The sequence below is a fragment of the Aphanomyces astaci genome, assembly GCF_000520075.1.
Source record: "Aphanomyces astaci strain APO3 unplaced genomic scaffold supercont1.25, whole genome shotgun sequence".
NCBI lineage: Eukaryota > Oomycota > Saprolegniomycetes > Saprolegniales > Verrucalvaceae > Aphanomyces > Aphanomyces astaci.
In genome coordinates, this window is record NW_009798288.1 from 232267 (window position 1) to 247929 (window position 15663).

The 15663-nt window shown below is 44.9% G+C and overlaps 6 protein-coding genes across 15 annotated transcripts in view; 4 read left to right on the top strand and 2 right to left on the bottom strand.

Moving 5' to 3' along the window:
• The window catches only part of H257_09861 (hypothetical protein), a 14944-nt gene extending 11265 nt beyond the window's left edge, over positions 1-3679 (top strand). For 2 of the 6 annotated variants that reach the window (XM_009836233.1, XM_009836231.1), the window contains exons 15-27: positions 313-420; positions 524-592; positions 913-986; positions 1103-1190; positions 1296-1397; positions 1496-1577; positions 1905-2012; positions 2098-2221; positions 2276-2358; positions 2596-2750; positions 3030-3185; positions 3283-3431; positions 3486-3649. In XM_009836233.1, the coding sequence (XP_009834535.1) occupies positions 313-420; positions 524-592; positions 913-986; positions 1103-1190; positions 1296-1397; positions 1496-1577; positions 1905-2012; positions 2098-2221; positions 2276-2358; positions 2596-2750; positions 3030-3185; positions 3283-3431; positions 3486-3540 (1353 nt within the window). In that variant the 3' untranslated portion in view covers positions 3541-3649. Of the gene's footprint in view, positions 1-312; positions 421-523; positions 593-912; positions 987-1102; positions 1191-1295; positions 1398-1495; positions 1578-1904; positions 2013-2097; positions 2222-2275; positions 2359-2595; positions 2751-3029; positions 3186-3282; positions 3432-3485 lie in introns of all 6 variants that reach the window. The other 4 variants (XM_009836235.1, XM_009836234.1, XM_009836236.1 and 1 more) reach the window with 4 other exon arrangements.
• Positions 3680-4434: 755 nt separating this feature from the next.
• H257_09862 (hypothetical protein) lies at positions 4435-5500 on the top strand. Its single transcript, XM_009836237.1, has one exon. The coding sequence runs from the start codon at positions 4472-4474 to the stop codon at positions 5357-5359; it is 888 nt and encodes a 295-aa protein (XP_009834539.1). The 5' UTR covers positions 4435-4471; the 3' UTR covers positions 5360-5500.
• A 1558-nt stretch (positions 5501-7058) lies between these two features.
• Positions 7059-7367, top strand: H257_09863 (hypothetical protein; the record flags this gene model as incomplete). The annotated part of the gene is made up of 1 exon (XM_009836238.1): positions 7059-7367. The coding sequence occupies one exon, from the start codon at positions 7059-7061 to the stop codon at positions 7365-7367; it is 309 nt and encodes a 102-aa protein (XP_009834540.1).
• A 30-nt stretch (positions 7368-7397) lies between these two features.
• Positions 7398-8108, top strand: H257_09864 (hypothetical protein; the record flags this gene model as incomplete). Its single annotated transcript, XM_009836239.1, has 1 exon — positions 7398-8108. The coding sequence occupies one exon, from the start codon at positions 7398-7400 to the stop codon at positions 8106-8108; it is 711 nt and encodes a 236-aa protein (XP_009834541.1).
• Positions 8109-8820: 712 nt separating this feature from the next.
• H257_09865 (hypothetical protein) lies at positions 8821-9840 on the bottom strand (the record flags this gene model as incomplete). Its single annotated transcript, XM_009836240.1, has 1 exon — positions 8821-9840. One exon carries the CDS (start codon positions 9838-9840, stop codon positions 8821-8823), a length of 1020 nt encoding a protein of 339 aa, XP_009834542.1.
• A 2878-nt stretch (positions 9841-12718) lies between these two features.
• H257_09866 (hypothetical protein) lies at positions 12719-15234 on the bottom strand. Of its 5 annotated transcripts, XM_009836242.1 has the most exons (8): positions 15051-15234; positions 14902-14986; positions 14736-14858; positions 14617-14684; positions 14402-14445; positions 14179-14356; positions 13564-13669; positions 12719-12977 (listed from the first exon to the last, which is right to left on the bottom strand). In XM_009836242.1, the coding sequence occupies exons 1-8, from the start codon at positions 15149-15151 to the stop codon at positions 12876-12878; spliced, it is 807 nt and encodes a 268-aa protein (XP_009834544.1). In that variant the 5' UTR covers positions 15152-15234; the 3' UTR covers positions 12719-12875. The 5 variants fall into 5 exon arrangements, with proteins under 5 accessions (XP_009834544.1, XP_009834543.1, XP_009834545.1 ...); XM_009836241.1 differs by having other exon boundaries at positions 14179-14445; XM_009836243.1 differs by having other exon boundaries at positions 14617-14858.
• Between the last annotated feature and the right edge of the window lie 429 nt (positions 15235-15663).

Genomic DNA, 15663 nt, shown 5'->3' on the forward strand with positions numbered 1-15663 from the left:
AGTCCGTCCTGTATCGATTCCACATTAGGTCGAAAGAGTTGCGTTCAGAATGGAATAATGTATAGAGTGCATTTACTAATGTTGTTTCGGGGTTACTGTATATGTAAATGCGTGGGGATGCTGTATTTCACCCGTATATGGTATATATATCTTGACTTATGCAATAGAAGCCATCCACGTCACTTTCTATGTTAGGTTTGGTTTCATCGTTTGGAATTGTATCTACTTTTTTAGGAAATTTTAAACAAAATATATAAATATCGTATTTCAAAAATTATATGTTTGAAATTCTAACGCTATTTCATGGTTTAGCCAGTGCCCCAACTGGTCGACGTGTCGACTTGCTTGGCGATGGATCGAGTGCTGCACGTGTACTGCGGGGCCTTCCATTCGGTCGCGACCACGCAACACAATGTGCTGGTAATATATATATATATATATATTTAAAAATATTATTTCAACCAATATAATATAGTTGACATTTGTGAGTGTGTTTGACATGATGAATGACTCTTGGATGTAGCTTACGTGGGGACTAAACGTGTATGGCGCGTGTGGACTGGGTCATACAACCAACAAAGATGCCCCCGAGGTACTAGATTGTAATTATACACGAAGACTACATATGGAGGCTGGTTAGTTCTGGTCGCCTTTTGACAGGTTGATATCTTGTAAATATATACTATAAATCGTGATAAATCGCTTTCTACTATGTTGAATCACGCTGGAACGTTTGATTGGCTGAATATAGTCGTCTATTATAGCCAATCCGATTCACTTCAAATTGGATTCGCCAATACCATCGATTCATGACGCTAAAATTGTGAACCCACGAGAAGCCACAATGTGATTTGTTGTTTTGTGTATACGAAATATCGATGGAATCAACTATTATGTGAATTAATATATTAGCGATTGGACTGCTTTGACCGCGGGCACGAGTTGGTCGTGGTGTGTGGGCACAAGTTTACGATGGTGCTGGAACGGTACGATATATATATATATATATATATTAACACGAAAGCGATATACCAACTAATATCTTTACATCATATATATATATAAATCATTGACACATCATAACTGCTGTTACCTATGTAAGTGCCACGGGGTCTCACGTTGAGTCGAGAATGGGGGCACAGTCGACGGGAAGTTTGCAAAAGGAAGAGGATTTGCGTCGAACGAAGCGGGTACGTTAGCGTGATATATAAATATATAAATATATACCATATATATTAATATATTCGTACGATTGTGTCTAAAAGAATATATTGTGGTATTTTTGTTTTTTGTAGCTCTGGCGCACTCGGATCTTGAAGAATTGGGACGCATCGAGAGATTCGCCGTTGGCGCAAACGTTATGGCGACAAGGCATTCCACCTTCTTTACGCTCCAAGGTACATATATATATCATGATGTTGTCGTTAAGAGTAATAGTTTAATATTCTATTTCGATTCTATAAAGTCTAAAACGAACATATGTGTATATGTGCAGGTGTGGCCACTGGCGATTGGCAATTCTCTTAAAATTACCCCTGCGATGTACCACTTGTACCGCCAACGCGCCAGTCAAGCCCGTATGTAGTAGTATATATATATATATTCGATTTTTACTCTGGAGAGACAAAGCTTCACAAATATATATTCGATTGACCTGGATTTGAAATATATATATTCGAATCACTTGTATGTCCTTTTTTGCTGAAATTTGGACTTGGCAGCTGGTTCGAAAATTAATCATATTCATTGTATGGTATACTCATTTGAAGCTGAACATTTTGACTGGACCAAATCATTGGGCCAACGTACACTAGTCGATGATTGGTTGAAATTTGTCGTTAGTGCACTTTGATTGGCTCGGACATTCTTAAGTACAGGATGAACCAATAAAACTCTATTTGTAGGCCTTGGCAACGTCCAAGTACCGTTGGACGGCCGCGAGCACACAGTTAAGTTGATTCACACAGACTTACCGCGAACGTTTCCAACGCTAAAGCTATTTGACACGAGCGGTGGGTTATATTTCACATTACAGTGAAAAAATAGTAGGCGAAACAATATATATATAATGTGTATATATTTGTATATGATAAATAGGGCCATATTTTGATTACCTCCGCGAAGTACTCGAAACGTATGCGTGTTATCGACCCGACTTGGGGTACATTCAAGGCATGTCGTACATTGCTGCCCTCTTGTGTTTGCACATCCCCACGGATCGGTACATTTATATATATATATATATTTCACAATATTGACGGATAATGTGATATAGATATTTGACGTTTCAGTGCTTGGCCAACGTGATGGTGCATGAGCATTTGTTTACGTTTTACTTGCTGGATGTGGATCTGGCCAGTACGTTTCCATTTGAATCCAACCCACTGTCGTAATGATAATATATATATATATATATAGTTTCATGTTTAGAAATATATATATATATATAGTTTCATGTTTAGAAATATATATATATATAGTTTCATGTTTAGAAATATTTATATATATATAGTTTCATGTTTAGAAATATATATATATGTAGTTTCAATTATCAATGGTTAGGGCGATCCCCTTCTAATATATGTGGATATGTAGACGACTACTACATGTGGTTTGACGTGTACTTCGAAATGGAGTTGCCCCGCCTGCAAACGCATTTGATGCAGCTGGGCATTCCGTCCAGCATGTTTCTCATGAATTGGCTCCAAACGTTATATTTGCAAGTGTTGCCGTTGGAAGTGGCGTCTCGGGTACCGTACCTCTTGATATATCTACATATTTATATATATATATATTGATCAATCGACTATTTTTATGTATTGTTTTTTATCTTTGATCAGTGAGGCATGGGCAACCAACCGCCACAAGCACAGTGGTTCTTCACGTGTGGAGTATAGCATCCATACATATGTACTGTATATATGATATATATGATTGCGACGGGGTATGGTGACTTATTAGGACTTTGATAACTTTTAACACAAATATATATATCTATTTGTGACGGTTGTATGTTGTTGACTTATTAGGTGTTTGATAACTTTTTATTGGACGGGGTGTTATTACTATTTCGCACGGCACTGGCCATCCTGACTTTGCTGGGCCCGACGTTGATGGAACACGACCTCGAAGTCGCACTGCCCATGCTTCAGCGACACTACCAGTACCATGCGTTGTGGCTAGAGGTACCACATATTATATAGTATTTCAGTTGTTTTCTACATATATAAATATATATATATCATCGTTTGGAGATACAAATGTCATGCATACATGTTGTAGGTGTTGACCGAAGAGAAACTATTTGAGACGATCGCAACCATCAACACCCCGTCGCATGTGTATATGGGGGTTGAACGATTGGTGCAAAACGTATACTTTTACCAGCCTGGGTCGACGGCTGGGGTATCATTTCCGCAGCAAAAAATCAGGTATTTTGGAAATATATAATATATATTTTGGTGTGGATGTTTGATGGGCGTTAGGAGGTCGAGGTATGCACTAAGCGATCAATTGGACAGCATCGTGGGTGGACTGTAGTACCCACATGATCAATGTAGAACCGTTGATACGATAAAACTCTTGCTGGTTGAAAAATCAAATACATTGGAGTTATCGCGTAAATCAACGCAAATAGTACTCCCTGAAAGTACTTTGGCCGTGCAAATTTACATATCAATCCTATCAACACAAATAGTACTATCTCTGGAAGTGCTAAAGAAAGTAATGGAAATTTGTATATGAATCCATGGATTCATACCATGAATTTCCTTCAAATTCCACCGATTCGGCGCCATTCGATAAACTAAGCACGCATATGAGTGAGTAAAAAGAAAAATAATGTAGCCAATCAGCGACAAGCACTTGCAGATTGACCAATGGGAACGATTCGTGATTGGACGATGTCCATCATACCCTATATATAGATATATCTTGTGTGATTATTTGAAGCTGCCAAGTTTGGCGTCTTGTCTTTTGTATGACATAAGCTATGTAGAACGGTCGAGGATAAGTCCTACAAATGGATTCCCCACGTGTAATAACAACACGGATGCTGAAGATGTCGACGTTTGGTTTCAAAACTGTCGATTGCAAAACCTGGTTTCACACTTTCCGAGTGTCCATCGTTGGCATCAGGGAGTCATGGCCTCACACACTGTCACACACACTGTACAGTATATGACATGTCTATTGCGAAGCATTCTCCATCGCTCAGCTGCACGTGCTGCTTCTTGCCTAACAGGATGAAGCCTGCATCAAGCATTCAATTTCACCTTTCGAGGTGTATGGTGTGTGTGATACAGTAGATATGTACTACACGCCCATATGGGAATACATTATATCCAATCAGAAGGCGATGAGATCTTACTGTCCAATCATATATCGACAAAACGTTGTCAAACAATTTAGCACATTATGTTCACTTTCTGTTAAGCAGGTTCCAGTCCCACAATTGCAATCGTCTGCCGCCATGACGCCACGCTGGTTGCCATGGACGACGCTTGTTCTTGCCATAGCGCTCGTCTCGTTTAATGTCGGAGCATTCGCCGAGGATGCTTCCGTGCATGTCCACCCTCGTCTGTCCAGTCAGAGGGTGGTCGTGCATAAGCGGATCTACGGCGGGACAGCGGCGGCGACAGGCAACACGCCATGGATGGCAGGCCTCCGATTCAGTGCGAACGAGAGCTCATACTGCGGGGGAGCGCTCGTAGCTCCACAGTACGTCGTCACAGCCGCGCATTGCGTCACATTCCGCCATGCCGCACCCGCGGTGCTCTATGTCTCCATCGGTACTTCGTCCATCGACGGCACAGACGCCGACGTCCGGACAGTCTCGTCCATGTGGACGATGCCGAATTTTGCAAGTGCACCATTGGGCTCAGACCTAGCCATCCTCAAACTTGACGCTCCTTCCACCAAGCGACCCGTGGCTCTAAGCAAGCAGTGGGTGCACCCCAACACAACCACCGTGACCTTCGGGTGGGGCCAGTGCTCCTTGTCCGAACCGTCGTCGTACCACCTGCTTCAGGCCAACCTCACGACCATCGCGAATGCTGCATGCCAACGCCGCATCCGCACAGCATCCAACGACTCTGTGTACACGACATGGAATGCTACCGCCTCGCACTTGTGCGCTGGTGGCGTAACTGGCACTGGCACCTGTTATGGCGACTCCGGAGGGCCCTTGGTGGCCCATCCATATCTCGACACGAACTTATCCCTGTCGCAGATTGTGTTGGTGGGAATCGTGAGCTTTGGCGTCAAGTGCGCCGACGGTGTCCCAGATGTATTTACCCGCGTTTCCGCCACTGCGACGTTCATTGACGAACATGTGACAGGGCATCGCTGGGTCGAATGACATCAAATTGACCGTGTCCATTCAAACCATTTACAGTAGTTTTCAGAACAACGAGCGGGATTAAACACAAATGGTTGTGAAAGGGTTGCTACCGGGCCAGTTGTTGTGGACTTTAAGAGTTCTAACACAGTACTGTCTGTGTACTTATCTATATCAAGACATTGGTGTCAATTGCAGTATGTACGAGAGGCTCAAAGTAGAAAGTAGACTACTACGTCGTTGTACAGTGCGTGTACAGTACCAGTACAGTACTCTGGTAGTCTTAGTTACTGTACGGTACAGTAGCTACGCACAAGTGAAACTTACAGTGTACGGTAGTCTCCAAGTCACGACCAAATTGCCTTTGTGCCAAGTCACACGAAAATGATATGATCATGATACATTGTATGATACTACGTAGTATATGGTCCCTACAACCGACAGGTCGTCGTTTCATCCAATCACGACAGGGGTAGGGCTGCCCAAAACTGGATGGTTGACGTCCCCCTGTACCCATTTGTCTATTGAGCCATCCTGCCAAACTACGATAAACACAACCTATATATCACTCCCTGCGCACTGTGTTTTCAGCTATGCTCATCGTACGAAGGTTTAGGTCAACAGTACTGTACCATATCGACAACTCCGTCACCTAAGTACACGCTCACTGAAGTCCGGGAATGGCCAACAGGGAGTTGGTGTACTGATTTACTACCCACACTACTTTTGGGCCCGAATATGAAATTGGACATGGTCCGTACGAGTACACCGTTCAACTACATACCTGGTCACGCCACACTGCAAACAAGCAGATAGTTTCTAAATCCGCACGGCTAGCTAGCATTGTCTTTTTAACGTCCCCAAAGCAAGTTCGCCTGGTCCAGCATCGATCGACAGCCGCCCTCTGTACCATTACTTTGTCGTCTTCTCCCTCCATATGTCCAACGGCCGAATCATACCTGCCATTCCTTTGGCTTCCGTGTCGAAATCGACCGACAAACGATAAACCTGATGGCCATGTACCATGGCATCGCAATTCCTTACCACCCTGACTGACGCCTGCAACCCCCCACTTTGCGGGCAACCTCGTTACGATCGGGAAGAGGACTGAGTCGCTATGACGCAGTGACCGAGTTCCAGACGGACTATCCGCGGTAACATCCGCGAGCTGCTTGGAATGCATTGACGGCGACGACCATCCATCGGTGCAAGTTGATTGTTATGGGCGTGTCGTTTTCGCATATGCCCAGCTAGGTGCACGTTGCGTTTGCTTACCTATTAACAATAAACCCACAAGATGTTATGAATTCGGTAGCGTTAGTCCAACGTTGCTCATCATTAGTATTGAGATTTCGTTCAATCATCGTTTTTCTTATTTGTGACACGTTACTTCACTTCCGGTAGGCATCCTTTATTCGTCGCCCCGTGTCGAGCACATAAACGATTCACGTCCGTTTGAGAAAGGAATGGCGAACGCCGAGCAGACGACAACAGCGTACCTGGTATACGTCCAACACGACCCTTGATACAGTCCTACAAGATTAGGAATTTTGTTATTCATCATGCCCCCTCTTTGTAAAGTAGTGTTACCTGTTAGTGGAAGGCTGATAATAACTTGACCCATGTCAAGTTCTTGTTTGCCACCCTGAGCACATAAATACTTCACGCCGTTTGGGGTACGCCCCTCGTAACACTATTCACATATCGAGATTCACTCGTTATGAAGAACCCGCCCCCATCACCCCCACGAGGGCCGTTGGTGCCTTCACACATATCCACCCCTTCAACAGGTGATCAGCCCCCAAATGACGATAATCACTCCGGTCCTCAAGATCCACCACGGCGCCGCAATTCCAGCACCAACACCACGGACCTTTCAACGAGCGATGCGGTTCCGTCGTCGCTGGATATCATTCGCCACCGCCGCATGATAAACAAACGTCGGTGGCTCGCAAAACAAGCCGCTCGCACACAACGACTTAGCAGCGAAGTGGCGGCATTGGAAGTCGATATCGTAAATCTCGAATAACATCTCTTGGACATCGACACGACAGCCCCAATGACGGGGGGTGCATTCCCCATTGCTACCCCCACAGCTCGTTTCGGCGAAACGTTCAATCATCTCCCCACCGTGGCCGAGTCGATTTCGTTCACACCGCTGGTAGCGACCGTCCAGGACGAGGCGACGGCGGAGGCCCAATTGAGGCACTTTGTGCATCGGTTTCAACACGGGTGGACTCCGGAGGCGTCGGCCGACCTCGACCACATCGTTGATGGCAACGTCGAGGTGGTGGACCACCTAGGAGCTAGTGTCACTACCAGCTATGAGCAAGTTGCTGGCGAGCCAATCACGGGGGTACGGCGCCTCGAGGCCACATGGAGACGTTTCTGCGACACGTTTCATGGCTTTCACATGGGGCTGCAGCAACTCGTGTCGCTCGAGCCGCCGCGGGAATGGCTGCTCTTGATCACGTTGACGTTGCAATTGACGAATGAGACCCTCGCGCTGCACTACCCTCATGTGGTTCAAACGGCAAAGTCCACCGGAGGGGCCAAGGCAATCGAGATCGCAGCCAAGCTGACGGCGTCGCCCCTGCGCCTCGACGTCCAGTGCCACGTGTGGCTGGATGGACATTTCAAGATTGTAAAAGTCCACACCGTCGTGGGGTGGGCGGCGGCTCTGTTGGCATGTCTGGGCGACCCCGATGATGTCGTGTGGGTGCTGACTTCGCCTTGCCCGGTTTACAACTTTCCCCAAGGCGAGTTTTGAACCGATCAAACCAAGAGCCGTGCTAGCCCAAGGAACAGACAAAGCAAAACGGACTGGTTGTGTGTTGTCGTTGACACCAACAGTGTAAATTCCAGACCATACATATGCTAGTAGGGGTCAAGAGGCAAACCTCGGTACTGCTGCGGCAGAAGCCCATGGGGTGGCGACTTGGTTAAGATGGAGATCTTGCACTTTTGGCATCACACGGTGTCGTTTGGAGGAGTATTTTTCGTGTGTGCTGATGCTTGCTTCGTGGAGTTTGCTGCTGTGACGTACGTAGGCTGGCTCGTACAAGATGCGACATCTTTCGAAGGTGGGAGAACGTGGTCTGAAGGCTACGTACATCACTACTTGCATATCGATTGATATGAATGCTCCAGCAATGTGAAAAGCTTCGGTATACTTAGACGTACTATAGAATATACTAACTACTAGTAGTATGGAGTATGTGCACACTACCATTATCGTCCTTCGTTCGGGCGTGTGTGTACCTATGATGTTTCTACCATCCTACGTGACCATGTATATCAGGTACACGAATGAGCAACAAGGGAGTATGCCATTATAGTACTTGAGTCGCTCGAACGTGGATCTATGACAGCCCCAGTCTTCGGCCTGGATGGTCCTTCGCGTTAGACCACCAACGGCAAAGCTAGTTTTTCTTTTCGCCGCTTGCATTCGCCTTCACTTGTTTCGTTCTGGTTTGATCGGTTCAAAACTCGCCTTGGGGAAAGTTGTAAACCGGGCAAGGCGAAGTCAGCACCCACACGACATCATCGGGGTCGCCCAGACATGCCAACAGAGCCGCCGCCCACCCCACGACGGTGTGGACTTTTACAATCTTGAAATGTCCATCCAGCCACACGTGGCACTGGACGTCGAGGCGCAGGGGCGACGCCGTCAGCTTGGCTGCGATCTCGATTGCCTTGGCCCCTCCGGTGGACTTTGCCGTTTGAACCACATGAGGGTAGTGCAGCGCGAGGGTCTCATTCGTCAATTGCAACGTCAACGTGATCAAGAGCAGCCATTCCCGCGGCGGCTCGAGCGACACGAGTTGCTGCAGCCCCATGTGAAAGCCATGAAACGTGTCGCAGAAACGTCTCCATGTGGCCTCGAGGCGCCGTACCCCCGTGATTGGCTCGCCAGCAACTTGCTCATAGCTGGTAGTGACACTAGCTCCTAGGTGGTCCACCACCTCGACGTTGCCATCAACGATGTGGTCGAGGTCGGCCGACGCCTCCGGAGTCCACCCGTGTTGAAACCGATGCACAAAGTGCCTCAATTGGGCCTCCGCCGTCGCCTCGTCCTGGACGGTCGCTACCAGCGGTGTGAACGAAATCGACTCGGCCACGGTGGGGAGATGATTGAACGTTTCGCCGAAACGAGCTATGGGGACAGCAACCGCAGGTGCAGACGACGTTTGCTTTTCAACGGACAGCAGGTGCATCTGCAGGTGGCGGATGTCCCCTTGCAACGCCGCTACTTCGCTGCTAAGTCGTTGTGTGCGAGCGGCTTGCTCTGCGCGAAGCCTTCTCTTGTTCATCTTGCGGCGGTGGCGAATGCTTTCCCGAGAAGATGGTGAATACGTTGACATTCCCTTGGTGGAGGTACTAGATGCGGCGCCACTGTGGCGTCGGGATGGGTGGTCGGTGCGGGGCACTGGCACCGAAGGATGGGGGGCTCGTGGCGGCAGCGTCATCTTGCCAGGCGGAGATGTCGGATGGTTGTTCATATGCCCACAGCAGATTGGAGCAGTGTGACGTTGGCTCGAGCTGCGGATGGATTTATGTTGCTTGACATGGTCGACAAATAACAGGGTTACCGAGGGATTTCGAGCCTAACTGTACACGCGCTACAAATAGGAACAGGTTTCAGCACCTCAAATTGCACAGATATTAGGCGAGATTCGGTGCGGATCCGAGCTGGCCAATCCGAGCGTCCCGACGACTAAACATACACTGACATTTGGTGGGTGCAAGACATCCATCACTTCGCTGAAACCCATCGTACAGTTGTCGCATGAGTCGCGACTAAGCCTTGACTTCATCCCACATGCGTGGAAGGAACTCAAAATTCAGCGACTTGCGGTGAAGCTGGTTCATGTAGGTGAAGGAATACTATACGTTTATAGAGGTTTGCTGGCGTCGGAGATGTTGATTGTGAATGTTGTCGTACCACCTACTACGTAGTACTACACCATTTTTCCATTAACTGTAAGTTCAGGTTATTTCTGGTAAATTTCGTCCGACACAACATTCGATATATTTCGTCACATATTGCAGCCAGTATATTTCACACGTTGTTCAATATATTTCAAATGATGTTCCATCTAATTTTGATTTTAGATGCAAATCAAGTAAATCAACACGCTGCTTCATCAGGCGCTAAGTCCCATACCACCCACGTTTTCGGTTTAAGACCGTAAGAACAACTCCAGCTACAAGATGTAAGGTTGTAGAGGATTCACTTCGGCTCATATTTATGAATTAGACGAGTTCAAAACGCTATCCACTACCTGCGATTTAAATCGAAATAGATGGAACATCACTTGAAATGTAACGTTATTGTGGAATTCGCAAGGTGAGCCACCTTGCTCCTTTTTAATATCCAATCAGAGTCCATCACACCTCGTTTTTTACACATGATTGGCTATAACACTGGCAGAAGAGGTTACAATTCTAAAATGTTTGGACGCTTGAATTTTGTAGAGCTACTCCAGAGAATTGTGCACTGATGAGTTCACTCCAACTATATCCAGTGTGATTCTCCAATTACAGCTAACATTACGTTATGCGCTCGGTTGGGTCGCAATGCCGTGGCGGCTCTGGTGGGCCAACGCGGTGGCGCAGACGTCTTGGTGGCACCCATCGCAAGTGCTAGCCACTTCAGTACTTGCGATGGGTGCCACCACGACGTCTTGCGCCACCTGCCCGCGCAACCACGTGATCACACCAGCAGGGAGGTGTACGGCACCGGCACAGACTGAATGGTGGAATGAGGGATGACCACATTGATTGGGTTAGTAGGCAAGTGCGATGTGGTATTCAGGACTCGGTCAATTTGAACAGGTCTACCGGTAGTGATGTTACTGCCGGTAGACCTGTTCAAATTGACCGAGTCCTGAATACCACATCGCATGACCTTGCTCTCATACACCTTCTACGTAGTTATCTCAATGCTCCTTGCATCAACCGCCATCACAAGTGTAGAATATATCGCAACAGGACGTGATGAATCTAGATTTTCGTGATTTCGCGGCATCTGATTGGACAAAATTGGACAATTTTGAATTCGCAAGGTGACCTGCCTTGCGAATTCCAAAAAGAGACAGACATATGAAAAATAAATATCATCAACACAAACTTGAAGATATATTTAATTGAAACTATACAATTTCCGAATTATTTATGGATTTCGCAAGGTGGTTCACCTTGCGCTGCATACAAAATTACCTATTTCACCTTGCTTTTTCTGGTTAATGTATATTATATTAAAAGACATATTTTATACAAACGTACACTAACGTTAAACGGCCAATTATTGCCCCCGCTTCATCATACTAGTAAATATATTTAATTATAACAAACATAACGAGACCTGTACAGAATCAGCTTTAAAAATGCGTGCTACAGCTTCTTACAATATATAGATATGGCCAAAAAGCAAATGAGGGTAATAATTGGCCGTTTAACAGTAAGTTAACGAAACAATCAATTTAAGACGCATGGAAGGAAGGCGGCTGAGGAGAAATTCCAAATTTCCACCGTCATACACTATTTTCGACCTCTGAAACTTGGAAACTATAGCTGATTTAATGCTGCACAACCACATATACAATACACCACATTGTGTTTTGCAATTGTACGACTTCGAAATACAAGAGTAAATCGAAAATAGTCAAGCAAACTTGGTCAAAACTTGGCAATCAATTTAAGATAGATGTTGTCTTAATTAAAGTATGTCGCTTTGCTTACAAGTGTTGTGTGTAGGTTATAAAGTTATGGAAGTAACCAAATCGATTTGCATATGTTGTACTGTTATTGTTCAACGATTGTTTCAAGTTGCATTATCTGTCTTCCTGGTAGATAGGCATAACATTCTAAGAGAATCTCCAACGGTGTTTTTATTTCTATTACAATTCGAACTTACGAAGTTACGGATATTCTACGTACTTCGAAGTAAGAGAATAGAAACTTTTGCCCTATCCGAAGGGTTGGTTGCTACTATTAATAGTAGTTTTTCACGCAAAAATTGAAATATTCCGTGGATGTAGTTTCTAAAAAGTCCGGATAGTGCCAAAATAGCAACCGTAAAAGTGAAGTTTGACTTTAACCTACTAGTGCTCCGGAGTACTACTAACTTTGGTCACTTTTGATTGGTTTTGGCCGGTCCCCAACAAATCGAATCTCGCATTCTCATTTTATTGGTTAATCTGAAATTGCTTATCGCTGATTGGTTTAAATATTTAATCTGTTTTCTATGTCCTTTCAACGGATTACAGACTGTATTTGTTAGCCAATCAAATGTTGCGGAGAGGTTGTAGCCAACGGCGCAGAATTGGGAAATTTGATGGAAATTCTGTTGCTGCATTGCAACAATCACTCTTTATAGCCAATCATCACAACCTTTATTCTTTGAAACCAATCCTCTACTTTCTCTATTTGTCGGCGATGTCAACAATCCCCCAAAATAGGCAAATTTGGGGGAAAAAAGCACAATAATCGATCGATCGTGCCAAGAAATACAATGGGTAGCGTGGTAATTATCTCACGAGTCCTTCTTACTTCCGCCAAACGTTACAATGCGAATCGCCAATTTCGTCATGCTGCCCCACTGCACGTGCATGTTGTCTACCAGCCTCTGCATCGACTAGAGATCAAGCATCAAACACCACATTAGTAGTTCACATAAATATTTATTTATATATACATACTAGTATATATTTATATATATATACCGTCACAGTGAATACATATATTCCGGTTGAGAAATCAAATAAATACTAATTCTGTCCGGAATTGCTTGCCTCAATGCCATTTTCAAGGGATTTTTATAAATATAGCTGCTCGATCAAGATAGGTGCTTTGTGTAACCACGTGGTTCACTTTTAAATAGGGATTTTTTAAGAGGCAATTAACGATGTGAGAATGCAGCTTACTAATTCAGAATACCCTAAAAGATATTCGGGAAATAAAGTCGGAATGATAGTGAATTTTCACTGCATCACACGTAAACTTTTTAGAATCTAATATTTGAACATGGAGATGAATATCGGATATTACAGGTGTATGTATGGTGTATCTGTGGTCAAGTTATAACTTTCTCCCAAACCGGTATAAACCGATACAGTGAACCGTAATATGGCATTGAAGCACGCAATTCCGGACAGAGATAGTATTAATATGTGAGCAATCATAAATACACTCCAGCAACTAGATATTCGGCTTTGTTGTACCTGCGTGTAGCGCTCGGGGAAGTTCGTCGCCTGGCGATCTGCATACTTGACCATCGCCATGGCGGTAAAGTTGCACGCAGCAGTCATTTTGCCCAGGAGATTTACCCTACTAGCATCAATAAGCCATAAAAAATATTCAATCGCATGCTGATATATATATATATATAATATCAAGTCGAATCGACTCAGAACCAAATCGATTGACCAATCAAAAACCAGAACACTGCATTCAAGTGGCCAATCCATCGAATTCGGGTGTGTCTTGAGCTAGTGTCTGTCAATGGATGTACAAAGTTGCTTCCATACAAAATTCAGTACAAAAAAACACTCGACCGATGGATTGGGTGAATCCGCACAAACGTTCTGGGTATATATATATATGACCGTTCTATTATACTATATATATATATATATATGCACCATGCCCCGTATGTATATATATATAGTATAATAGAACGGTCCTTATGGATTATTGTTTATTTTTTCAAATTGGAGTAAAAAAGTAATAAAAATTCAAAATATATACATATGCAAACACCAAACAATGCAGGCACGTTGGCTCGAAAACAACAATTAGTGTGTAGCCGATCGAATATATATATATATATATCGTACGGGGTGGCCTCCGGGTCGACGGCTTTCGTTAGCGCGAGATCGGCTGGTCGTGAAAATGGCGACGGGGCGGGGACGGACCTGCTGGCGACGTCTGCCGTGGCTGGCAAACTGGGTTTCGAGCGCTGCAAGTAGCTGACCCCGACACACAGAGGCAAAACGTGCTTGAAATGGCCAGTATCTTTGTCACCAGTAGTAGTAGAAGTACTAGTAGTACTAGTCGTACTAGTTGGCGTGCTCGAGTACAAAGTCAGGCCCCAGTACATGTACCTATAATCATATCATCGTCATATCGTTTGAATGGAGGGGGGCATCCATCATCGTGATGATGACCAACATGAATGGAAAGTGCTCATAACTATAGTTCCATACTTTGTAGAACAATATATATATATATACCCAACATACATAAATTAATATTTCGATTCAAAATCACATTACCGAAACGAGTCTTTTTCTGGTGCGTAGATGGAATCGTGCGCCGTGGCGTCGACTTTGGGCTGGGGTTTCTGATGTGCACTAGATAGTTGGCCCGGGATGAAGATTCTACCGCCACGTACGTTGGAAAGAGCGGCAAGAAACGCTTCAATGTGGCGAAGGCGAGCTTCTTGGTCGATGGTAGTTGTTGCTGACTTGGACCGTGTGGGTGACCCAGCAGCCTCCTGTTGTCGCTTCTCCAGCAACTACAACTCCAGTCAAGTTGTATGCTTGGTTGTAATATCGTACCTCGACAAAGCCCTGTTGATCGATCTCGCATTTGGTGCTTTTGAATCCGACGCATATGGGTTTCTCGTTGGCATCGCGCATGGCACTACGTAATGAGGACGACGATAGTCGTCTGAGCTGTCGAGAAGAACAATCGTCCACGCACCAACCTCGTGTACATTGTCATGCCAACGCAGACATCGCATTCCACGGTCGGGTGCTTGGACGTGGCGGCAGTGGACGAGCTGCTTCCAGTTGCCGTCGAGCTCATCGTCGTTGTGGACGGATCAGACCCTCGCTTTTGGATGAAAGGGCCAGGGGAATTTAATCGAGGACGGTAAACGTTGAATTTGTATACTGTGGCTCGAATTTAAATATATTCTTCACTCTCCCAGCAAAATATGTACGACTTGGAAGTACTAAGCTTTTAGTACGTACTAACGTTACAGTAGTAGTACAGTACGTACCACGCAAACAATTTGCTAACGTTATATGGTGAAGTCTGCTAAGTATACGGTAAAGGTATTTAATACTACGTAACGTTATTACTGTACTACTACTACTAGTACTAGGATTAGTATTAGTACTACGTACTAGTATTAGTATTAGTACTACGTACTAGTATTAGTATTAGTACTACGGACTAGTATTAGTACTGTACTACGTCTAGTGTTAGTATTAGTACTACGTACTAGTATTAGTATTAATACTACGATTAACCAAAAGACGTGCGAAGTACTGGTCAACTACGGAGTACTACGTAGTAAGTAGTACAGTAGTATG

Bases quoted from the DNA above. Each gene is read 5' to 3' on its own strand.
- H257_09862 (XM_009836237.1), top strand. From the start codon at position 4,472: ATGACGCCACGCTGGTTGCCATGGACGACGCTTGTTCTTGCCATAGCG.
- H257_09866 (XM_009836244.1), bottom strand. From the start codon at position 15,151: ATGAGCTCGACGGCAACTGGAAGCAGCTCGTCCACTGCCGCCACGTCC. The intron at 14,987-15,050 runs GTTGGTGCGTGG...CTCATTACGTAG, and splicing joins GGCATGACAATGTACACGAG to TGCCATGCGCGATGCCAACG. The intron at 13,670-14,178 runs GTACGATATATA...TGATGCTAGTAG, and splicing joins GTCGACCCGGAGGCCACCCC to GGTAAATCTCCTGGGCAAAA.